This window comes from Engystomops pustulosus, chromosome 5 (assembly GCF_040894005.1).
Source record: "Engystomops pustulosus chromosome 5, aEngPut4.maternal, whole genome shotgun sequence".
NCBI lineage: Eukaryota > Metazoa > Chordata > Amphibia > Anura > Leptodactylidae > Engystomops > Engystomops pustulosus.
The window spans coordinates 193450891-193477668 of record NC_092415.1 but is presented as its reverse complement, the minus strand read 5'-3'; the positions used below and the strand labels follow the sequence as shown (position 1 = coordinate 193477668).

General features: G+C 43.1%; 1 protein-coding gene across 7 annotated transcripts in view; it reads left to right on the top strand.

Annotated features, from left to right (window-relative positions):
- The window catches only part of CACNB2 (calcium voltage-gated channel auxiliary subunit beta 2), a 195176-nt gene that overhangs the window by 153694 nt on the left and 14704 nt on the right, over positions 1 to 26778 (top strand). For 5 of the 7 annotated variants that reach the window (XM_072154201.1, XM_072154206.1, XM_072154202.1 and 2 more), the window contains 6 exons: positions 10257 to 10379; positions 11874 to 12010; positions 12852 to 12928; positions 16056 to 16189; positions 23307 to 23387; positions 23802 to 23860. In XM_072154201.1, coding sequence (XP_072010302.1) covers positions 10257 to 10379; positions 11874 to 12010; positions 12852 to 12928; positions 16056 to 16189; positions 23307 to 23387; positions 23802 to 23860 — 611 coding nt within the window. Of the gene's footprint in view, positions 1 to 10256; positions 10380 to 11873; positions 12011 to 12851; positions 12929 to 16055; positions 16190 to 16334; positions 16355 to 23306; positions 23388 to 23801; positions 23861 to 26778 lie in introns of all 7 variants that reach the window. The other 2 variants (XM_072154205.1, XM_072154208.1) reach the window with 1 other exon arrangement.

Genomic DNA, 26778 nt, shown 5'->3' with positions numbered 1-26778 from the left:
AATGAAGAGCGGCTGCGCGTCCAGTTGGTTTGAGAATCCAAGAATCACATTTCTGAAATGTTGGTAACTGTTAATTCAGTGACACACTCATAAGACTCAGATGAATAGAGAGATTGGAGCAGATTTACTTACCCGGTCCATTCACGATCCAGCGGTGCATTCTCTGCGGTGGATTCGGGTCCGGCCGGGATTCACTAAGGTAGTTCCTCTGACGTCCACCAGGTGTCGCTGCTGCGCTGAAGTTCCCGGCATGCACTGATCTTCACCAAGCCGGACCAAGTGAAGGTAAGCGCGAGTCCCGCGACACTTTTTTGTAAAAAATGCGGCGGTTTTATCGAATCCGTCGGGTTTTCGTTCGGCCACGCCCCCCGATTTCCATTGCGTGCATTCCAGCGCCGATGCGCCACAATCCGATCGCGTGCGCCAAAATCCCGGGGCAATTCAGGGGAAATTGGTGCAGATCGGAAATATTCGGGTAACACGTCGGGGAAAAAGCGAATTGGGCCCTTAGTAAATGACCCCCATTGTCTCACATGCACAGCAACTCTCCATTCAAGTTTATGGTAGAGTCATAAATAGCTGAGTCAGTTTGGCAATTTGTAGAGCTCCAAACGGCGCATGCACCATCAACTGCCTATTCAGCCCAGATGCAGGAATTTGTTTGGATCCAGTTGGACCCGCATCTGTCATGTATTTGTGATACATCCTGTGCACTGCACATGATGGGGCCAGTTGAGGGTGAAAAAACTATTTTTGAGAATTCAATTTTTTAAATGTTTGAAACTATTCATGCAGTGTAATTTCAGTGTGAAAAAACTATTATGAGAATCTAATTTCAAGAATCCAAGAATCCCATTTCTGAAATGTTATGAACGGTTCATGTAGTGGCACACTGACGCGGCTCAGATAAATGAAAAGATAGTGGTGCATGCCCGACCTCGCTCCATTCAGCCTATAGGTCAGTCAAAAATAGCCGAGTATAGATTTAGGGGCCAGTTTAGAGTGAAAAAACTACTTTGAGAATCCCATTTCAAAATTCAGGGAATTCCATATTGCACAGTGGCCCATTCAAGAAATGTTCAAACAGTGGCCCGGTTAGGAGGAATGGAGAGCTGGCTGCGCATGCATGGCTACTCTTCATTCAGGTCTATTGAAGTGCAGCACTCCCATAAATTTGAACGGAGACTGATCGCGCATGCTCAACTAACTCCCCATTCAGCTTGGCTGCAGGAAGAGGGTTGGATCTAGTTGGACCTGCATCAATCATGTATGTATGGCATATCCTGTAGATTACATTTGCTTGCGCCAGTTTATAGTATAAAAAATTATTTTGTAAAAAGCATGCGTTCACAGCTATTGCTTTAAGAGTTGCCCAACATATATGTTCCTATGTGTGGCTGTTACTCTTGTACTGTCCCATTGTATTACTGACTTGTGGAACTGGAACCTTTGGGCTGACCCTTTATGGTTGCGCATGCGCTGCAACTCTCCATTGAGGTCTACGGGAGCCCCCAAAGTAGCGAAGTCTATTTGCTCAGCTATTTCCATAGCACTTCCATAAATTTGAATTGACCGCTCATGCGCAACCAACTCCTCATTCATTCTGGCTCTAGGAAAAGGGTCGTATCCACTAGGACCCAAATCAGTCATGTATTTAAGACATATCCTGTGGATTGCACTGGCCGGGGTGAGTTTAGGGTGGAAAAACTATTTGTTGTGCACAAAGCATGCACTGGCTGCTCCCCTTGCACTGTGCCTTTACATTACTGACCAGAACCTTTGGGTCGCATGGTTATAGATAATATCTCAGTGGTGCAGTATTAGAGCTGTGCCCCATTATTATTCATAAGGTTGGATTTCCATGAGGCCACTGCCAGGAATTAGTGGATGTTTGACCTTGTATTAGCGTGTTGTCTGCCAGCCATAACGAGTGCCTAATGTCTAATGGTAATAACAATTAAGCGTTGCCACTGGAAGGAACAGTCAGTCCTATGAAGAACTCAGCGAGACAATGAATCAATGACTATTTCATTTGCTGAGTGTATTAGGAGATGATTGGTTTCTGCTTTGTTGTTCGGTAGGATCTGTAAATTCTTCATTACGATGATTGTACAAATCCTAATAGTCCACTAGTGGGCGCTGACCTGAATTCTGCTTGTAATGCAACAGCGCAATAAGTGTTACCCTGCCCTAATGAATACTTCAGAGACAATGGGGCACATTTACTTACCCGGTCCAGTCGCGATCCCGCGGTGCGTTGTCCGACGAGGATTCGGGTCTGCCGGGATTCATTAAGGTCGTGCGCCCGATATCCAGCAGGTGCCGCTGCTGCGCCGAGGTCCGCTGGATTCACCTTCTTCTTCCTGGTGCATGTGAGTGCTTGATCTTGCGACACAATTCCGTATTTAAATTCCACAGTTTGTCCGAATTCGTCGGGTTGTCCAACGGCCACGCCAAGCCGGTGCCGATGCGGCAAAATCCGTTCGCGTGCGCCGAAAACCCGGGGCAATTTGGCACAAAAAGGAAATAATCTCGAAACCCTGACGAAAGTGCGGCGTTCGGACCTTTAGTAAATGTGCCCCATGGTCCTATTACAAACTTTTTGGGTATTGAAATAGGGTCATATCTTCAGTGCTGGTCAGACCCCAATAAATTGGCTGCTTGCCTCTGCCACACACAGAAGAGACTGGATGATGGAGCAGGGTTGTGACAAGGCATACCTCCAGCCACCAGCCACTGTGGAACGGACTGTTCTGCTAAATTAGGTGTGGATGAAAGGTATAGTATCCTTAGAGTATTGGTCTTAAAGGAAATCTACCATCAAACTCCATCCTGATAAACCAGGGACATTACTCATAGATCCAGGCACTGTGACTGTGGTAACCTTCTTATATTTGGTATCACGGCCTACTTCCTTCTCAAATCAGCTTTTACAATTATGTGTCTGAGCATGAATAAATCTGGGGGTGTTACCAGAGCCACTTTGTGTTGCAGCTTCATAGGCTTACACTGTCTCACCCATCCCCCAGCATTTCTCCATCCCTCTGCCTTATATAATCTCACACAGTGGGAGGGGAAGTGCTCATGTACAGTGTAACAGCTTGTGAAGTTACAGCATGGAGAGGCTCTGGTAATGCCCCCCAGATTCAGATTCAAAGGCTGTTACATTCGGAAGGAGCACTTATCTCCTTTTATTGTGTGCTCACTGTTGCCGAGAAGTGCAAGGGGGAGGGGGAGAGTGCGATATTCTGCTGATGCATGACAACATCTTGTGAAAGTAGGGCACACCCGTAGCCCTTGAGACTCATTAGCATAATTTAAAAAGTTGATTTTAGAAGAAGGAGGCCATGGATAATAGATATAAGAAGGTTAGCACAGTCCCGGTGCCTGGATCTATGAGTAATGTCCCTGGTTTATCAGGATGGATTTTTATGGTAAACTTTCTTTTATGAAGCCTATAGCAAATTTTAGGTTTGGCTGCTGTGTCCCTTTAAGTAAGGTGTCACTTTTACCAGTCAATGAGCCTTCCACACTGGCTGGTCACACCATTTCACGTATATATCCCCTACCTCTTGTAAACAAACTTTTGGGCAAAATAGGTGACAGAAGAGACGCTGACTACAAAATCAGGGTTTGTAGTCTGTTGTCATGGAGATCTGCATAGGAGTTGTAGACACGGTTGTAGATCCTTTTTAACGTACACTTTGTTGGAGCCATAAAAACTTGACACAAGACCCCTTTGAATTTATGAGGCCTTCAGTAATATGTCATCTGAATATGTAAACCCAGGTGTAAAGAGTTTGTATGTTCTCTCCGTGTTTGCGTGGGTTTCCTCCGGGTCCTCCGGTTTCCTCCCACACTCCAAAACATACTGGTAGGTTGATTAGATTGTGAGCCCCATGGGGACAGGGACCGATTTGTCATGCTCTGTGCAGCGCTGCAGAATCTGTGTGCGCTATATAAATAAATTATTATTATAATGTATAGCTTGATAAGTGACCGTTCTTCTCTAGGATAGATAGTTGTGAATAATAATTTTGCCTCTTTTTCCATGTACCATTAGCATTAGTTATGTCACCGTTCGGTCCATGTTTATATGATGTTACACTGGATCCTCCGCCGCTCACATGTCATGTACTGCACTATTGCAGATTCCTCTCTTCTGGCCACTATCTGAGGAGAGGAGCATTGCCTAATTTGGTAGGGCTGATGGTCTATGGAAGCCTCGTGTTACCAATGATCTCCTCTTCAGATGGATCCTGTCTGTGCTCCGTTATTACTTCACCGCCGTGACCTATCCGCAAAAATCCCAAATATGTTTTACTATATGATTGTTACAGTTGAGAAAAATTTGGGATTTTTGTTTGATGCTAATGTACTTTGCAAATCTTAGCGCCCTGTATCCTCTCTCCGAAGACTTCCATCTAAATTTAGCAGAATTTTGTTTCTATTTTGGGCGTTTCACAAAAAAATTTAAAACGAGTCGACTTTCACAGAGCGAAGAGTTATGTCTTTTCGGAAAAAGTGTTTATTGAAAAACCTTCTACGATACTTCAAATAAAATCAGAGGAAATAAATTAGGAGGATATCTTATAATTCTACCATGACAAGTCGTGGGCGGTTACTAGAGGTTACGAGACAATTTAGAAAATTTAGGATCTGATTGTAAGAACTTCATGTTTTTGTAACAGTAGACTACACCTAGTAGTACAGGCAAAGTAGAGAGCACCTAGTAGTACAGGCACAGTAGACTACACCTAGTAATACAGGCACAGAAGACTACACCTAGTAGTACAGGCACAGTAGACTACACCTAGTAGTACAGGCACAGTAGACTACACCTAGTAATACAGGCACAGTAGACTACACCTAGTAGTACAGGCACAGTAGACTACACCTAGTAGTACAGGCACAGTAGACTACACCTAGTAGTACAGGCACAGTAGACTACACCTAGTAGTACAGGCACAGTAGACTACACCTAGTAATACAGGCACAGTAGACTACACCTAGTAGTACAGGCACAGTAGACTACAGCTAGTAGTACAGGCAAAGTAGAGAGCACCTAGTAATACAGGCACCGTAGACTACACCTAGTAATACAGGCACAGTAGACTACACCTAGTAGTACAGGCACAGTAGACTACACCTAGTAGTACAGGCGACAGTAGACTACACCTAGTAGTACAGGCGACAGTAGACTACACCTAGTAGTACAGGCACAGTAGACTACACCTAGTAGTACAGGCGACAGTAGACTACACCTAGTAGTACAGGCACAGTAGACTACACCTAGTAGTACAGGCACAGTAGACTACACCTAGTAGTACAGGCACAGTAGACTACACCTAGTAGTACAGGCGACAGTAGACTACACCTAGTAGTACAGGCACAGTAGACTACACCTAGTAGTACAGGCACAGTAGACTACACCTAGTAGTACAGGCACAGTAGACTACACCTAGTAGTACAGGCGACAGTAGACTACACCTAGTAGTACAGGCACAGTAGACTACACCTAGTAGTACAGGCATAGTAGACTACACCGAGGAATACAGGCACAGTAGACTACACCTAGTAGTACAGCCACAGTAGACTACAACTAGTAGTACAGGCACAGTAGACTACACCTAGTAGTACAGGCACAGTAGACTACACCTAGTAGTACAGGCATAGTATACTACACCTAGGAATACAGGCACAGTAGACTACACCTAGTAGTACAGGCACAGTAGACTACAACTAGTAGTACAGGTGACAGTAGACTACACCTAGTAGTACAGGCATAGTATACTACACCTAGTAGTACAGGCACAGTAGACTACACCAAGTAGTACAGGAACATTAGAGTATACCTAGTAGCCTAGTAGTACAGGCACAGTAGACTACACCTAGGAATACAGGCACAGTAGACTACACCTAGTAGTACAGGCACAGTAGACTACACCTAGTAGTACAGACATAGTATACTATATGTAGTAGTACAGGCACAGTAGACTACACCAAGTAGTACAGGAACATTAGAGTATACCTAGTAGCCTAGTAGTACAGGCACAGTATACTACACCTAGGAATACAGGCACAGTAGACTACACCTAGTAGTACAGGCACAGTAGACTGCACCTAGTAGTACAGGTGACAGTAGACTACACCTAGTAGTACAGACATAGTATACTACATGTAGTAGTACAGGCACAGTAGACTACACCAAGTAGTACAGGAACATTAGAGTATACCTAGTAGCCTAGTAGTACAGGCACAGTAGACTACACCAAGTAGTACAGGCACAGTAGACTACACCTAGTAGTACAGGCACTGTAGACTACACCTAGTAGTACAGGTGACAGTAGACTACACCTAGTAGTACAGGCACAGTAGACTACACCAAGTAGTGCAGGAACAGTAGAGTATACCTAGTAGCCTAGTAATACAGGCACTGTAGACTACACCAAGTAGTACAGGAACAGTAGACTACACCTAGTAGTACAGGCACTGTAGACTACACCTAGTAGTACAGGCGACAGTAGACTACACCTAGTAGTACAGGCGACAGTAGACTACACCTAGTAGTACAGGTGACAGTAGACTACACCTAGTAGTACAAGTACAGTACACTACACTTAGTAGTACAGGCACAGTAGACTACACCTAGTAGTACAGGCACAGTAGACTACACCTAGTAATACAGGCACAGTAGACTACACCTAATAGTACAGGCACAGTACACTACACTTAGCAGTACAGGCACAGTAGACTACACCTAGTAATACAGGCACAGTAGACTACACCTAGTAGTACAGGCACAGTATACTACACCTAGTAATACAGGCACAGTAGACTACACCTAGTAGTACAGGCATAGTAGACTAAACCTAGTAGTACAGGCACAGTAGACTACACCTAGTAATACAGGCACAGTAGACTACACCTAGTAGTACAGGCACAGTAGACTACACCTAATAGTACAGGCACAGTAGACTACACCTAATAGTACAGGCACAGTAGACTACACCTAGTAATACAGGCAGAGTAGACTACACTTAGTAATACAGGCACAGTAGACTACACCTAGTAGTACAGGCACAGTAGAAAACAGCCAGTAATATAGGCACAGTAAACTACACCTAGTAATACAGGCACAGTAGACTACACCTAGTAATACAGGCACAGTAGACTACACCTAGTAATACAGGCACAGTAGACTACACCTAGTAGAACATGCACATTAGACTACACCTAGTAGTACAGGCACAGTAAACTACACCTAGTAATACAGGCACAGTAAACTACACCTATTAGTACTGGTACAGTAGAGTACACCTAGCAGTACAGGCACAGGCACTTTTGACAATGCCTAGTAATGGGGCCACAGTAAACTATACAGCAGTTAGGGCACAGTTGACTACACCTTGTAATCAGGGAACAATGGACTGAGCTTAGTAATAGGGGCACAGTGGGTTACATCTAGTAATTGGGAAACAGCAGATTATATGTAGTAATAGGGTCCAAGTAGACTACACCTAGTAATAGGGGCCAGTAGACTACACCTAGTAATAGGGGGCCAGTAGACTACACCTAGTAATAGGGTCCAGTAGACTACACCTAGTAATAGGGGGCCAGTAGACTACACCTAGTAATAGGGTCCAGTAGACTACACCTAGTAATAGGGGGCCAGTAGACTACACCTAGTAATACGGTCCAGTAGACTACACCTAGTAATAGGGGCCAGTAGACTACACCTAGTAATAGGGTCCAAGTAGACTACACCTAGTAATAGGGTCCAGTAGACTACACCTAGTAATAGGGGGCCAGTAGACTACACCTAGTAATTGGGGCCAGTAGACTACACCTAGTAATAGGGTCCAAGTAGACTACACCTAGTAATAGGGTCCAGTAGACTACACCTAGTAATAGGGGGCCAGTAGACTACACCTAGTAATTCGGGCCAGTAGACTACACCTAGTAATAGGGGGCCAGTAGACTACACCTAGTAATAGGGTCCAGTAGACTACACCTAGTAATAGGGGGCCAGTAGACTACACCTAGTAATAGGGGCCAGTAGACTACACCTAGTAATAGGGGGCCAGTAGACTACACCTAGTAATAGGGTCCAGTAGACTACACCTAGTAATAGGGGGCCAGTAGACTACACCTAGTAATAGGGGGCCAGTAGACTACACCTAGTAATAGGGGGCCAGTAGACTACACCTAGTAATACGGTCCAGTAGACTACACCTAGTAATAGGGGCCAGTAGACTACACCTAGTAATAGGGTCCAAGTAGACTACACCTAGTAATAGGGTCCAGTAGACTACACCTAGTAATAGGGGTCCAGTAGACTACACCTAGTAATAGGGTCCAGTAGACTACACCTAGTAATAGGGGGCCAGTAGACTACACCTAGTAATTCGGGCCAGTAGACTACACCTAGTAATAGGGGGCCAGTAGACTACACCTAGTAATAGGGTCCAGTAGACTACACCTAGTAATAGGGGGCCAGTAGACTACACCTAGTAATAGGGGCCAGTAGACTACACCTAGTAATAGGGGGCCAGTAGACTACACCTAGTAATAGGGGGCCAGTAGACTACACCTAGTAATAGGGGCCAGTAGACTACACCTAGTAATAGGGGGCCAGTAGACTACACCTAGTAATAGGGTCCAGTAGACTACACCTAGTAATAGGGTCCAGTAGACTACACCTAGTAATAGGGGGCCAGTAGACTACACCTAGTAATTGGGGCCAGTAGACTACACCTAGTAATAGGGTCCAAGTAGACTACACCTAGTAATAGGGTCCAGTAGACTACACCTAGTAATAGGGGGCCAGTAGACTACACCTAGTAATTCGGGCCAGTAGACTACACCTAGTAATAGGGGGCCAGTAGACTACACCTAGTAATAGGGTCCAGTAGACTACACCTAGTAATAGGGGGCCAGTAGACTACACCTAGTAATAGGGGGCCAGTAGACTACACCTAGTAATAGGGGGGCAGTAGACTACACCTAGTAATAGGGGCCAGTAGACTACACCTAGTAATAGGGGGCCAGTAGACTACACCTAGTAATAGGGGGCCATCAGACTACACCTAGTAATAGGGGGCCAGTAGACTACACCTAGTAATACGGTCCAGTAGACTACACCTAGTAATAGGGGCCAGTAGACTACACCTAGTAATAGGGTCCAAGTAGACTACACCTAGTAATAGGGTCCAGTAGACTACACCTAGTAATAGGGGTCCAGTAGACTACACCTAGTAATAGGGTCCAGTAGACTACACCTAGTAATAGGGGGCCAGTAGACTACACCTAGTAATTCGGGCCAGTAGACTACACCTAGTAATAGGGGGCCAGTAGACTACACCTAGTAATAGGGTCCAGTAGACTACACCTAGTAATAGGGGGCCAGTAGACTACACCTAGTAATAGGGGCCAGTAGACTACACCTAGTAATAGGGGGCCAGTAGACTACACCTAGTAATAGGGGGCCAGTAGACTACATCTAGTAATACGGTCCAGTAGACTACACCTAGTAATAGGGGCCAGTAGACTACACCTAGTAATAGGGGGCCAGTAGACTACACCTAGTAATAGGGGCCAGTAGACTACACCTAGTAATAGGGGGCCAGTAGACTACACCTAGTAATAGGGGGCCAGTAGACTACATCTAGTAATAGGGGGCCAGTAGACTACACCTAGTAATAGGGGGCCAGTAGACTACACCTAGTAATAGGGGCCAGTAGACTACACCTAGTAATAGGGGGCCAGTAGACTACACCTAGTAATAGGGGGCCAGTAGACTACATCTAGTAATAGGGGGCCAGTAGACTACATCTAGTAATAGGGGGCCAGTAGACTACATCTAGTAATAGGGGCCAGTAGGATGGACAGTCAGGGGTTGGAAAAAACTGTCTGGGGCCACCTACCTGACAGAGAGCCTAGCTGCCATATTGGATTGCAAAACTAATTTCTCAAGAATGGTAAGGGCTACAGAAAAATTTATACTGTGCCAGAATTGGTCAAATGAGTCCATTAAAGGATGCAATAAGTTGGGGGTGATATTATGTGTTGTGTCTCGTCTGTTACATATCACTGGTTTTTGTCATAAATTGGAGAGGTTGCAGGTCTAACCCTAACTACCACATATCATTCATGGGTTTTGGTGTGGCAGGAGTGGGGCTATAGTGCTACCTCTGCACCTTCTTTAGGCCCATTATTACCTTAATTGTAACAAATTCTTCTGTTTTTACTTTCAGGTCAAGCCAGTTGCATTTGCCGTCCGGACGAATGTTGGCTACAGCGCAGCTCATGATGACGAGGTTCCAGTTCCTGGAATGGCTGTATCATTTGAGGCTAAAGATTTTTTGCACGTCAAAGAGGTAAGACCCTAATGGATTATCTGTGGATATCTGGATTCTCTGAATATTCTTTTTATGTTTTTTTTTTATGTATGAAATACATTTGTATGGTGCTTTTTCACAATACAGGAGGTCCCCTACTTAAGGACACCCGACTTACAGACAACCCATAGTTACATACAGACCCCTCTGACCTCTGGTGACCTCTCTGGATGTTACTATAGCCCCAGGCTGCAATGATCAGCTGTAAGGTGTCTGTAATGAAGCTTTATTGATAATCCTTGGTCCCATTACAGCAAAAAATGTTTAAATTGTCACTGGGGCAAAAAAAAGAATTTTGCCTGGATCTACAATTATAAAATATACAGTTTCGACTTACATACATACAAATTCAACTTAACAACAAACCTCCGGACCCTATCTTGTACGTAACCCGGGGACTGCCTGTACTGGTAATTGCCTGTATCCCAATAGAATTTTTTAATCTTTTAAAGATGCTTCCCCCATTTTCACAGCTGTGGTTTTCAACCTTCTTTCTTTTTTATTTTTCTGCTTTATGAGGGCTTGTTTTGAGTGGGACAAATTGTACTTCTTCGTGGTACAATTTAATATCTTGTTAAATGTACTGGGAAGCTGGAAAAAATTCTAAACACGGTAAAATTCACAAAATAATGCAGTTGCACCAATTTCTTGTGGCCGTTGTTTTATGGGTTTCTTTATGTAGACCATAGGGATGAGAAGATCCTTCAAGGTTCAAGTTTGGCCAAACCTGAAAGTTCAGTTGTCTACGTCGCGGGGAATAACAATCTTAAGGAAAATGGTGGCTGGTTTTGCCCTCAGCTTTAAAAGAGTCAACACCTGCAATTGGTTCCAGCTCCGATCGTGGGTGTTCACGGTGGGGGGGTGAACCAGAAAACCGAACCTGAAGAAATGGCGGCAATTCTTGTGCATACTTTTCCTGTTCCAATGTTCCATTGTATGAAATAATAACTTTTTTTCAAGGATTTTTATCAAGGAATCTTATAAAAGATTTTGGGACACTGTGATAGCTGATGTGTTTGTGATCTTTTTTTTATTTATATATTTTCTGCTGCAGAGAAAACGAAATTTCTAAAAATTTTTAATGTTTTCATATTTTTGCCTTACTTTTACTTTACACAAATTTGAAGACCCATGGAGTGTTTGAACCCTAGGAGGCCTGATTGCTCCTACCATATACTGTGGGCGGTGGATTGGACTGCCCTGGGCCTTCCTAGTACCGTTTAGGGGAAGGATATAGACTTATTCTTTGCCATGTGCTGCCTGGCATAGAATCGCCCAATATTGCTATTGTCTGTTGGATTTATCAAGATGCCGGAGCATTCCAATAAATCCGATGTGGCGGGGGAGGCTGGGCTTACATCATACACTGGCTCACTATATGCCCGCAGATGATAAATCTCCCCCTATGTTTATTGTATGTTTATATGTTATATGTTTTCTTTTTTTCTACTATGTATTTCTTTTTTTCTTTAGAAATTTAACAATGACTGGTGGATAGGTCGTCTGGTAAAAGAAGGCTGTGAAATAGGATTTATCCCTAGTCCAGTGAAGCTGGAGAATATGAGGTTTCAGCATGAACAAAAGGCCAAGCAGGGAAAATTCTACACAAGGTAATCCTAATATTTTAGAAAGGTGATAATAGAGTGGAGGGATCTCATAGCAAAATAAATCCTCCCCCCAACCGCTAAGTGCTCCATCCTTTGATGATGCCCCGTCCCCCTGCTGGATCTATCAGGAGGCTTTGGCCTTGTGGCAGTTTCCTGATTTATGCCTAATTTGTATTTCTCCTGCTTCCAGATGTTTGCACCTCACTAACATAGATGTGCACCTATAGGGGCGCAAATAATTGCGCAATAACACGCCTGACCATGCTTAGGAAAAGCAATGGTGTGATTTTTTTTTAAATGTGGACCTACTAAAGCTAAAAAAAACCTACATTTGTCAAAGAGCAAAAAAGACAAATGAGGTACAAAAAATAGACTCACAAAAGGTGCAAAAAGAGCTCGGGGAAGGGGGAAATAAAATAAATGACCCCCATAGTTTTTGGTTCCCTGTAGAATTTTCTATGTGTCCCCCTACCCCCATCCCATCTCTGGCTCTTATAGTGTGTATGTTCGGGATCACTGGGTAAATAATGTTTTTACAAACTGATCTCTGGTTTCCTCATTAATCCGTGGCTCGGCATTTTAGGGGAGTTCAGAGACCCCTATTAGGATGGGATTATTTTTGGCTGCTTTGATATTCGCTGTTTGGCAGAGGTTTAGAGAGCATAACATGATGTCGGAGGGAATAATCTCGGCTCTGCGGGGGCACAGTCCTAGTACTAAGAGAATGTTGGGCACTGTGTGTGGTTTATGTGGTTGGGGGAGGGGGGAGGTCAACAATTGTATTTTTTCGGTGAGATGTGTGTTCGCAGGGAGTGACATAATACTATCTGTTTCCATGTAATAGTAAAACCGGAGGAAATTCTTCTTCCAGTTTGGGTGATGTGGTACCTAGCTCTAGAAGATCAACGCCACCGTCGTCTGGTAAGTTAGTATCATCAACCATATCCCAGTGTGTCTAGATTACACTAAATTATGCAACTTTTTAAAAAGTTACAACATTCTGGTGCTCTCACTCCAGTAGAGGATGGAATGAAAAGTGAAGCAACATCTCAGGGATGATTTTTTGATTTGGTGGTGCTATGGTCTATCAAAATTGTGGAAAATTTTGTAAATTCACCACCAATAAAGACTCTCCAACATTGACTTAAAGATTTCTCTTACGTTAAATTCCCCCTTCTATCAGAGTAATAATCTACCTACCAGAACATACATATGTTAACACATTTTGATGTCCTCAACTATGGACAAATTTTTGCACAAGAGTTTAACCCTATAACAAAGTGTTTTCATATTTCCTTTACCGTGGAAGGAAAGACATCTGCAGATGCACTGAGATGGCCCCACAAGACTCCCACCAATGAAACATTTTTGGTATACTCATCAATAGGTATAGTGTAAATCTCCTATAAAGGGGATGTTTAAAGTAGACACTTGCCCACTATCCACGGGAACCTACACTCCATTCACTTCTAGGTTAGGTTCCAGGATCTGGAATCCCATATTGGGAATTCCCATAGAAATTAAATGAGCTCAGGTCAAGGATGGCCAGCTGCTTTCCTTTGACTATGGGATAATTCAGTAGACAATTGCTGAGGGACCCAGTGTTCAGACACATAAGCAGATGTTAAATGTTTATTTCAGAACAACCCTTTTACTTGTGATGCCCAAAAACAAAAGGTCTATGCTAAAGATGGACACCGGAAGCCATGGGCTGCTTAGGTTCCCCCACAAAGCAAACTAGGCCTTGCTCACAGATTTAAAGCCTTACTTGTTGACCAGTGGGATACTCAATGATGGGACCCCCACAGATCACAAGAACAGCATCCAATGTACCCTCGTCGCACCCCCAGATGACCGGGCTGCCCCGCTCATCACTATGGAGCTGCTGGAGATGGTGAGTGTGGCACTTGGCAAACTCCATCAGCTCCACAAAGATGAACTGGGCAGTTGACACATGCACAACAGGCTGCCCCGTTCATCTCGAGGTGCGACAGGGGTACATTGGACCCCCGTTCTTGTGATCCGTGGGTGTCCCATCACCGAGACCCCCACCAATCAGCAAGTTAGCCCCTATCCTGTGGATAGGACCTAACTTGCTTTGCGAGACAAGCCATTTAAGAGTATAAGATAACTCTTAGGCCCCACAGTTTTATGAACATCTGAACCTTAGGTGGAACAGACAGTGAACAGAAGACCTTCTCTTCACCTTCCATTTGGAGTTTTAGTTATGCTCTTCTATAAGAGAAAATTAAGGTCTGGTGTGAGCTTAGTCTTAACCTAATACAGGGCACATCCACTATTATTTTTCCTCATAATATACATTTTTTTGGGGGGTGCCAGAACACTCCTACAGAACATACCAACTCATGCAGTACAAAATACACTCAGGGTTTTAGTTGACTAATGATTGTAATGTCATAAAAATTTTAAGCAATTATTAACTACATGTAAGATTAATGTAATAACTAATCTGCCTTATTTAAAGGGGTTATTCTACTTTTGACTTCTAGAAGACATGTTCGTTCTTTTCTAAATACCTATATTATCTTTGAAATAATATAATACGGATGAATGCATTGTCATTCAGCTATAATTCCATCTGGAAATGTATAAGGACATGTCCCCTCTGACATGGGAAACTGTAACACCCGGTTGACAATACACCCGGTTTATTTATACATTAGTAGAAGGTAAAAACAAAAAGACAAAGTAACATAGAGTTAAAAAAAAAAGTTTCTCCGGAATTGTTACTTCACGGGGAATACAAGTAATAAGTAAAACAGACATGTCAGGGGTGGTGATAGGTTCCCTTTAAATAAATTCTAATGTATACATTAACATTTGGTTTCTGTTTGTTGATCTCAGAAAGTATATCTATGGGGGGGACACACTTTTCATATATCTCCCTATATATATTATGTAGGTTGCTAAAATGAATGTGGATAAAGGAGCCTACAAATGCACAATTACAAAAGAAATACCCCTTTAAATTGACTTTTCGGGTCCGCAAACGGTCACTAACTTTTCAACAAACTTTGTATGAATCAGTTGTAGAGGTGAATATAAGAAACTGTATAAGATCTATTAGAGGAAAGTGTTTCCTTCTCCGCTTACTTTGGCTCTTACCATCCTCCCTCATTTGTACCTAATCTGCTTTAGGCTATATTCACACTGCCGTTGCCCGCCCGTACCGTACCGTAGCGGGCAACGGCAGTGTACGGGGAGAGGAGGAGGAGGTGAGCGCAGCTCACCCCCGCCCCTCTCCATAGCAACCTATGGCGCACGGCCCCGTATTACGGGAAAAGATAGGACAGGTCCTATCTTTTTCCCGGGTACGGAACGGTACGGTGCCGCACGTGTGCGGCACCGTACCGCTCCCGTAGGGTGCCGTGCGCCCATAGGAGTGTATGGGGGACGTATATCGGCCGTATATACGTCGGCCGTATATACGTCCCCCATACGTTCGTGTGAATATAGCCTTACTCTGAGATTTCCCCTAATTCCATCTTGCAAACAAGAAGACGGATGATCACTAAGGTGTCTGATCACTTAGACGTTTATGGAGAGGGAAGGGGGAACAGTAAGTCACAGGTGCACTTTCGGATACAGACTGCAATGAGGAAGACTATAATAAAGTCACCAGAAACAGTGTTACTCTTCATGTACATACACTGAACTACTGATTTCTAAAAAGTTTGTTGAAAAGTGGCGTACCCTTTAAGATAAGGACGGACCGCCTGTACCTTGTTGATCTGCAGAATTAACGCAAGCACAGTGCTACATATAATGTGCCACAAATATATGTGGCTGAACCTGGTACTGCAGTTGCATCTGAATCACCAGAATTCGGGCATTACTTTGTGCCGGAGCAGCCCCTTCATTCTGCTGTTCACTTCTGAGGGTTCGATCCCCATTGATCAAATATATGAATAATTGACTGTTTTTAATGTTTTTTGTATCATAAATCGATCCTTCCTTTCCAGATGATGTGATGTGACTCCATTCTTCTTCTCCCTCTGATAACTGTACATGATTTGTCTGTATGTAGCTATAGACTTAGATGCCACTGGCTTAGAGGCAGAAGAGATTGAAATTCCTGCGAACCATCGCTCCCCTAAACCCAGTGTAAACAGTGTAACATCACCCCACATGAAAGAGAAGCGAATGCCTTTTTTTAAGAAGGTAACCGCCAGCTCCGGCCGGACGCACGCCTTGTGTACAGCCGCCACGTGCCACATTTCAAGTCCTGTTTAACGTCTTTGTCTCTTTCGATGTCAATAACATGCATGCTTTGTTGTTCTCTGTTTCCTTTCCATGCTGCTTGTAGCTAAACAGAAGCAAAAATCGGTAAGTGCACCATAAGAAAGCCTTAGAGGGTACAATGCGGCGGGGGTCATGAAGATCAGGGGCATACCCGGTACCGATATTCTCGACAGTCTCTAAGGAGTAACATCACCGAGATGTGGTACGATGTGGGCGATATCACTGATCTTTAATGACTTCATAGAACCATAGTTGATAAAGTTTAAAGGGAACCTGTCAGCAAAAAGTGACCTAATACACCACTACCAATGTGTCATCCAGCAGATGAACGCCTTCCAGATCGTGTTTCTTTCATTGACCAGAATGGTGGCATCATCCAAAAAAATCAACTTTAAAGTGAGATCTAAAGTGGTTGTATAAAGTCAAAGAGGTGGAGAGCACTGAAGGCAAGCTCTTCTAACCTCAGGACATTGTGAGCTTGACTTCAGTGCTAGACTCTCCGCCTCCTTGACTTTATACAGCCATTTTAGATCTCTCTTTAAAGTTGATTTTTTTGGATGATGCCACCAAACTGGAATATAAAAGAAACATGATTTTTAGGGTATTTAGCTGCATGACAAGATACTTCTAGTGGTTTAATAAGTCAATTTGTGCTGAGAGATTCCCTCAATGAATATGGGAAAGCCCCAAGGGGCCGCGCCTGGGTAAGAAAATAAAAAGGAATACATACTTACCTGCCATGGCTCCTGGTTTCTGCCATGGTTCAGGTACTTCCTGTTTTGGACCCTGTGTAAACTAGAATTTATGGGTGATTACAGGACATGCTTCATCCAATGACTGGCATCTGACTGGTGGACAACAAGGAAAGTGAAGTCCATTGGAATATGTAGGTGATGTTACGTGTCTGAAGAAGCCACTCATTGGATGAAGTGGGAACCTGTTTGATAAACTAACCAACCCTAATTAAACATATCTTTGAAAATTGTTATTATAGAGCAGCACAACTATCCCTATATTGTTCCTCCCCATGCCTGTAAAGTTCCACAGTCCGTTTGAAAGGTTGACTCACCATCTATGCATATTCATGTTCTATCAGCTCAACCGCGCCTCCAGCTTTCTGATTGACAAGAGGCGGTTTTGTCTTCAGCTAAGTGAACTTGGCTCTGCTACATCATTCACCCCTCCCTGAGCAATGAGAGAGATGCAGGCTGTGTGTGATTGATTCGCTGAGGAGAAATCAGTTCCCTCATTCACCCCTTCCTAAGTGAGTCCCACAGCCAGTGTCTCATTCCTGAAGAAGGGGGTAATGAGCTCGAGGCCTGCCTGACCTGGGGGGGCATGAATATGCCAAACTCAGCTCATAGAAAAAACAATGATCAAACTCACATGGGGTCATTTGCATAGCTGGTGAGTCAACTTTATGAATGAACTGGGATTGGTGGAACAATATGGGGATAGTTGTACTGCTGTATAATAGAAGTTTAGTTAGTGGGGGTTACTTTAAGGCCTCTTGCACACTAGCGTTGCGTTTCACGTGCGGGTGCAATGCGTGAAAAACTGACGTTTTGGCTGCGTTTTTGTTCCATTTTTCCTTGGAGTAATTTGCGTTTTTTTTGCGTTTTCGGCGCATTTTTGACGCGCGATTCAATGGGAGACTCGAGCATATTTCAAAGGGACCATGGTTTGGGATTAAAATGTGTTATTTAATTGAAAAATAATGTCTTCTGATAATTTGCAAACATCGGCGATCTATTCTTCACTGTTCCGCGCGTATATTATCTCCCGACAATTTAGCAGATGTGAAGAACAGTGAAGAATAGAATAAAAACATTGTACACAGTGAACACAGTGAACACAGGATCATTTAAGATAAAAACACAGTGCAGAACACAGTGCAGAATAGATTACAGATGTTCGGCACATCTGCTTACTTGTCGGGAGATACGCGCGGAACGGCGCGAACAAAATAGCATGTGAAGAACAATATATATGTGTGTGAAGAACAAATTGCAGATGTTTAAATACATCTGCAATGTCTTCTTCACACATATATATTGTTCTTCACATGCTATTTTGTTCGCACCGTTCCGCGCGTATCTCCCGACAAGTAAGCAGATGTGCCGAACATCTGTAATCTATTCTGCACTGTGTTCTGCACTGTGTTTTATCTTAAATGATCCTGTGTTCACTGTGTTCACTGTGTACAATGTTTTTATTCTATTCTTCACTGTTCTTCATTGTGTTTTTTTAATTAAATGCTCGATCGCGAGCAGGGGAAATAATGTTATTCTGGTCACCTAGCAACCCTTACGTTTAAAACGCATTGCACTCGCATTGCACTTGCAATGATTGCGAGTGCAATGCGTTCTTGATGCATCTCCATAGACTTGAATGGGGCGTGAAAAACGCGCGTGACCCGCAAAAATAGAGCATGCTGCGATTTTGACGCGCGTGCAAACGAACGCAAGCACGCGCGTTAAAAACCACGCTAATGGAGAAAGACCCATTGAATACAATGGGACAGAGTGCAATGCGAGTTCTGAGCGTCAAATGCACGCGCAGAACTCGCGCGTGAAAAACGCCAGTGGAGAAGGGGCCTAACAGGCTGGTTTCCTTAAAAACACAGGTCTAACAAGTCCAACCTATAATCCTACAATGTTGATCCAGAGTAAGGAGAAAAAATATGTAAGGTTGGTCCAAGGTGGTAAAAGGGTTAACTATAATATCTCTTGAGCCTCAAAGGGGTTGCCCACTTTCCACAAATAACTGATATTGTTTGTGTAATGAATAGTTATACAATTTTCCAATGTATTTTATTTATCAATTCATCATGGTTTTCTAGATCTCTGCTTGCTGTCATTTTATAGGAAGCTTCATCGTTTCCACTTCCTGTGGATGCAAATCATTCCATGGTCATATGATGTCACACAGGGGCACGGCTTCTTATATTCTTGGTCATGTGATGTCACCCATTTGCATGGCTCATTATATCCCTGGTCATGTGATGTCTCACAGGTGCACAGCTTGTTATATGCCCAGTCATGTGCTGTAACACAGGTGCACGGCTCATTATATGCCTGGTCATGTGATGTAACACAGGTGCATGGCTCGTTTTAACCCTGATCACGTGATGTCACACAGATGCATGGCTCGTTATAACGCACTGCTCTGATATAACGAGCCATCATCTGACATCACATGACCAGGGATATAATGAGCTGTGCACCTGTGTGACATCACATGCCAAGGAATTTAATGAGCCATGCACCTGTGGGATATCACATGACCAGGGATATAATGAGCATTGCACCTGTGTGACATCACATGACCAAGGATATAACGAGCTGCTCACCTGTGTGACATCACATGTCAAGGGATATAACGAGCCCTGCACCTTTTTAACATCACATGACCAGGAATATAATGAGCCGTGCACCTGTGTGACATCACATGACCAGGGATATAATGAGCCTTGCACCTGTGTGACATAACATGACCAAGGATATAACTAGCCGTTCACCTGTGTGACATCACATGACCAGGGATATAACGAGCCCTGCACCTTTTTAACATCACATGACCAGGGATATAACGAGCCGTGCACCTGTGTGACATCACATGACCAGGGACCGGTGTTTATCCACAGAAGGTAAATAATGAAGATTCATATAGAAGGACAGCAAGAAGAGATCTAGAAAACTTTGTGGAATAGATACAGGAAGTATATTGGAGGATTGAATTACTTTTCATTACACAAACAATACAAATTATTTGCTGGACAACCCCTTTAAGCTAGGTTTAGGTTAGAAGAGTGCGAAAAAACTAATCTACAACTACTGTCCTGGAGCCCTGTATGTAGGGGACTACTAAGTGACTCTGCTTTTTGTTGCTTTATGTGCTTTATATACATTTTCTGCTAGTGTTTTCTGTTTGTCCGTCTCACTTATCATTTTGCAATGTAAAGCAATACTAAAAGTGTGAAAATGTTAAAACACGAATTTTATAAAATATTGTTGTATGCACAATGCTATACTAACCATGAGCTTCCAATGATCACTTGTATATGTTTTATTTAAAGGACATCTACCACCAGGATGAAGGATTGTACACCAAGCACACAGACATGCTGGTGTGTGCCCCCTCTGGCAGGATCTGCTCTTCTTTTAGCTTTAAAATTATGCAAATGAGCCTGAGAGGGTCCTGGCTCCATTAGGTGCTTTGTAGCTTGGAGCCCCTCAGACTCATTTGCATAATTTCAAAAGCATTTTTTTGTAAAAACCAGGGCATAAAAAGCTAAAAGCAGATCCTGCCGGAGGGGGCACACACCAGTATGTCATTGTGCTTGGTTTTCAATCCTTCATCCTGGGAATAGATGTCCTTTAAGATGATTTATACTAAAACTAAACGACCAATACGCATTCATTTATCAAAATTCTGCTGCTCAGTATTGGAAAACTTTGAAAATATTGGTGATATGATTCTGTAGTGCAGTGAGACAGCAGAATTGTGAATGCAGCTCTGAATGATACCTCTTCTTTAATATAGACTCAATATTACATATATATATATATATACACTATATACAGGCATCTTTTACTTCTTGCATATTTTCTAATTGGAGGGAGCAGTGTCCTGGTGCCCGTATCATCTCAGTTCACAGAATACTGACTGCCATAACTATCATCCATATTCTGATGATAGACCCAGGAGCTTTAGACATTCTGTCATTATTACACCGTCATGTAGAAGAAACCCGCACAGCTAAAAAATAGTTTTAAAGTATCAAAAGCGGCCAACACACTATAATGACAAATGTAACAGCAAAAAGACCGAGAGAAGTGTGTATAGGCCAAAAAAATATATACAAATCTTTATTCAATATTGACACCACACAACAAGCATTTAAAAGCACCTAAAAAGTACATGAGTACATACAAACGTGACCCATGTATAAGATCACAATAGATCCATACAAATCACATCGCCCCAATAGACAGTAAATGTATTGGGGGTCATTTACTAAGGGCCCGATTCGCGTTTTCCCGATGTGTTACCCGAATATTTCCGATTTGCGCCGATTGTACCTGAATTGCCCCAGGATTGTGGCGCACGCGATTGGATTGTGGCGCATCGGCGCCGGCATGCGCGCGACGGAAATCGGGGGGCGTGGCCGAACGAAAACCCGACGTATTCTGAAAAACCGCCGCATTTAAAAACCGAAAAAGTGTCGCTTGGGAAGCGCTTACCTTCACCTGGTCCGAGGTGGTGCATTCCGGCGCGTTGAGATGATTTTCAGCGCAGCAGCGCCACCTGGTGGACGGCGGAGGAACTACCTTCATAAATCCCGGCCGGACCCGAATCCACCGCAGAGAACGCGCCGCTGGATCGCGAATGGGCCGGGTAAGTAAATCTGCCCCATTGTCTTATGTGTCCTGTAAAAAGTGAGTAAATAGGAACTCTAAATCATGCACAATAATCTTTGAAGTCAATAGATGCACTTCACCTTTAGCAATATGCATACAATGCTGTAGGAACAAATGGCACACTCTGAAGTAGGGAATAGCTGATCAGCGGTACATAGTTACCCATCCATAATACTTGAGACAAACAGAGCGTAGGTAAGGAGCTGAATGCGACTTCCTCAGGGGTCCATATGGCTTTTAAATGCTTGTTATGTGGTGTCAATATTGAATAAAGATTTGTATATATTTTTTGGGCCTATACACACTTCTCTTCGTCTTTTTGTCATTATTACACCGGTCACTCTTAAAAGGAGCCTGTCACCAGATATTACCCATCAAAGAGCAGCCCCCTCAGGTAGAGTATGAAATTCTTTTTCTCGAATCCCCTCTTTTATGTGAAATCTCACCTGTCTTCCTATTAAAATTCACTTCCAAAGCCATATGCAAAAGAGCAGAGAAAAGCCACTTTTTGCCTGAGATATGTCACATTTAGGCTTCTGAAGAGGGAGTGTTACTTCAGAGGCCCCTACATTGGGCCCAGAGATACAGGCAAATGTTGGGAATGTGAGCTGCTGATCCAATTCCCAACTATGTCTTTAACTGATGCGATTGTGGCAAAGAGGGACTCTTTTCAGCTCATTTGCATATGACTTTGGAGGAGATTTTTTAGAGGTAACTGGGGATGATTTAACCTTAAAGGGAACCTGTCTGTATAAATATACCTAATAAACCACTGCTAGTATGTTGTCAAGCAGCAGAACACCTTTCAGATCATATTTCTTTCATGGCCTAGTGTGGTGGATCATCCAGAAAATTTTAAGTGAAATGTAAATTTGTTGAATAAAGTCAAGGAGGCGGAGAGTTTAACACTGAATTCAAGCTTCAGAAATCTCCCTTCACTGTAATTGATGGTCCTGCACACAGAGAAATCATTAACCAGATCTCCTGATCTCTCCGCCTCCTTGACTTTATACTACCGATTTACATTTCACTTCAAAGTTGATTTTCTGGGTGATGGAACAATGTTGGGCTATGAAAGAAACATGATTTGTAAGGGGTAAGGCTTCTAGACAACATATTGGTAGTAGTTTTTAGGCCAGTTTCTGATGACAGGTTCCCTTTAAAAAAGGGAATTTTTGAAAGGATATTTTATACCCCATCTGAGGGGACCAGTAGTTTAGTGGAGTAAAAGCTGATGACATTACCTCTTTAAGATGGCCAAGGTAGGTACAAGGTAGGTTAATGTTAGATGAACCTACTGGTTTCCTTAGGATAGGCCAACCATCTAATGTGGAATGGAGGCTACCAACAAAAAACATAAAAACCATAGAGGAGCAAAAATTTCATGGAATTTTTCTAATATCACAACTCCTTCGTCGTAGTGATTGGGGGTTAGACCCCCACTGATCAGATATACCCCTGTGCCGCCAGGACGGTCTATGACCTTATAATGATGATAGCACATTGCAGACGGGAACGAAAAGGACAGATTGGGATTTGGTCTGTACCCATTTGCTGTATTATCAAATATTCTGATCTTGTGTTTCTGTTGTTCCTATTTCCTCCCTGCACAGACAGAGCACATCCCTCCTTATGATGTAGTGCCTTCTATGAGACCCGTAGTCCTAGTGGGGCCTTCTTTAAAAGGATACGAGGTAAGACATGAATCGGTAATGGATTATAATATAGGCGGTTTGGGGCGGCTGCCCGGGGCCCATAGCTTCTAGGGAGCCCATGACCACCTGAACCATAATAAAGAGAAGGACCTCCAGCCATAAATCCTCAATATGTATATATACAAGGGTTTTTTCAAGGACCTTTGAGGGTCCTCCAAAGATCTTCAAACTGCAGAACTTAACGTGGACATAAGAGACATATTAAGGAAGTAAATTCCAATAAATAATTACTTGTAATGGCCCATAATTTTCATAAAGCCCAGGTAACATGGCCGTCCTCATCCGCCACTGATCAGAGATTACTGACTATGTAATAAATGTATAAAGCTTGCACAATATATGACTGTAGCAGTAGTAATGTATTTGTAATATGTGTGTATTTTTTACCCATAGGTGACGGATATGATGCAGAAAGCATTATTTGACTTTCTAAAACATAGATTTGAAGGACGGTAAGTAATGGATGATAGTTTGGGTGCTACGTCACATGGTGATATCGGCAGAGGCTTAGGGACATGGAGTAGCCTCGTCTCGGAGCGGTAGTAAAGATTACTCTACACCCCAGTAACCTGAGTTGATCCACCACCCAAGCCGGAGATATGAACATGAGCCAGATTCATTCTGTTATGTTGCGCATGCGCAAATCGCCGGAAGCGGGATGAGGCAGTTCAGCTGAAGACGCACTGCTAGAAGGGGTCAACTCAGGGTCAACTGGAGTAGCCTTTACTCCCGCTCCACGGCTAGACTACTCCATACCCCAATAGCTGCTGCCCATCATTTACATATATCAAAGATAAGGTTTTTAGGTGACATTACTGAATGGTAGGGTTATAGAAAAACATTATTGAAGTGATAATTATTGCAGGAACCTATCATCCCTATTCGGTAGATCCATGATGGTAGGCTTCCTTTCAATAAAGCAGCTTCTCTGTGCCTTGTATCTGTTCCTTCTTTCTCCTTTAGTGAGCAGTGTATCTGAAAACCTTCAGCACTCCGCCCACTTCAGATAGATAAGGAGGCTAATGATAAACTCTTTCCACATGATGAAACTATATCCTATAAGGATTCAATCCTGTGAGGCGATTACAATATCTGTCTGTAAGGAGTTAAGTCGTTACACTCTTCAAGTACTTTTATCTCTCAGCTGTCGGTGGATACAGGACAGAAGCTGATTTACACAAATTGCTTAAATAAGGAAGAAAGAGAAGGACACAGGAACATATTTCTTTAATAAAGTATATTACAAAGTTTACTATTACCATCTGCACTGCTGATTTATACATTTTTGTTATAATTTCTGTTACGCTTTAATAAAGTTTTGTAGTTTTTATAGGTTGGTTATGGGTTAAAATTAAAATTGGAAATCCCTGGTGATCTATGGCGATTTAGTGATGAAAAGTGTTAAATATTATAAATTGTGAGGAATTTCCTTGCTATATTCTTATCTTCATTATACCTCATTACAGCAAAACTGAAACAAATGCTTTAATTTGGATAAAACAGCTGTGTCATAAAATATGCATTGTGCTTAAATTAGTGATAATTAATTTTGCTTTTCTTTTCTAAAAAAAAAGATGTGTGATTTTTGCCTTCAGATGCATTCATGAAAAAATAAATGCAGTACCAGATATAGTCTATAGACCACAGAGTGGCGCTGTTCCTATGTTTATGCAGCCCTTAAATGCCTTCCAATTAAGGAAGTCCACAGGATAGGGGATAGCAAAGTGATTAGTACTGGTCCAACTAATGGGACCCTCGGCAATCTGGAGAACAGGGGTCCTCTTCTCACTAATGGGTGGAGCAGCAGGTCCAGCCATTTAATTCTATGGGAGTGGTCAGAGATTGCCGAGCATGGTGCTCAGGTCTCTCTTACCCATTCTCTATCACTGAGAGTGTCAGAGATACCCGAGTGCACTTCCATACTATTAAAGGGGTTTTCCGACGAACTAAAGTCAGGCCCTATCCATGGGGGACCTAACTTGCTGACCAGTGGGGGTCCCAGCGCAATTTCCATCAGTTCCATAGAGATTAATGGAGGAGACAACGGTCATGTGCGGCTGTCTGCGCAGAGTGACGACGGACCCCTCGCTCTCACGATCTCTCACTATCCCGTGGATAGTGCCTAACTTTAGTTAGTGGGAAAACCCCTTTAAATAGAGCGGCAGGAGAACACATGCTTGATCTACAGCGCCACCCAATCAGACGCCCTTTGCCGGATCACTGGGGGTCCTGTTCTCATGATCCTGAGGGTCCATCTCACATGATTGGTGGGGGGTGCCAGCAGTTGGACCCTCACTGATCACCTTGCTATCCCCTATCCTTTGGGTTGGCACAAACCCTTTAAGTCTGGATATTAAAGATTACATTGGCTGCTCCTAGTATCAGACAATTATTCTCATATGTATGAAGTTTGAACCCATCTGGAAGCCTTCACAATGGTCAACAACATGAAGAATAGGGGTGCTTTCATCAATTTTTCACAGTTTCGGGTGCTGTTCATGTACAGTATATTGCACAATATAGGAACCAAAAATATGGCCTACTAAACCAGGCCTTAATCTATGTATGATGAGGAATATCTGCTCTTGAGGGAAAGCTGCTGCTTGGGCCTGTCTGTACCTGGGGTTTATATGAGATATTTTGCAGTAATAAAAAAGAATAACAATTGGAAAAAGTGTGTATGAATCCTATACATAACACCTCCGACACAGGGAATGTTATCCTCAGAGCGCGGTCACGCGGGTCGGTGTTATGTATTGCCGTACTGACTGTACCAGTCTAGTTATGTCCAGTTCCGGTCGGTGTTGTTTTCTTCAGACCAAAAAAATGTGGGTTGGTAATATCTGTCATTGCCATTTGAGGTTTTTCCACTTGCTAATTAACATTCCCTTAGCATTTGGAATAGCGGGCGTGCTTTTAGGCAGCGCTGTACTGACCTGGAAAACATCAGGCAGACAATACTTGTTGGGCCTCCAGGAAGATAAACCTTGTTCCTTAAAGCGAATCTGCGAGTTTTTTTTTACTGCTCTATGAGGGTAGGATTAAAGATGAGCTCTGGGATGTATAGGTTGAAATAATTTGGATTTCTGAGTGAAAAGCAGAATAAATACTGATTGCTCCTCCCACACACAGTGATTGACAGTGAGAGTCTTGATTACTCCGCCCACACACAGTGATTGACAGTGAGAGTCCTGATTACTCCACCTATACACAGTGATTGGCAGCGAGAGTCCTGATTACTCCACCCACACACATTGATTGACAGTGAGAGTCCTGATTACTCCACCCACACACAGTGATTGACAGTGAGAGTCCTGATTACTCCACCCACACACAGTGATTGACAGTGAGAGTCCTGATTACGCCACCC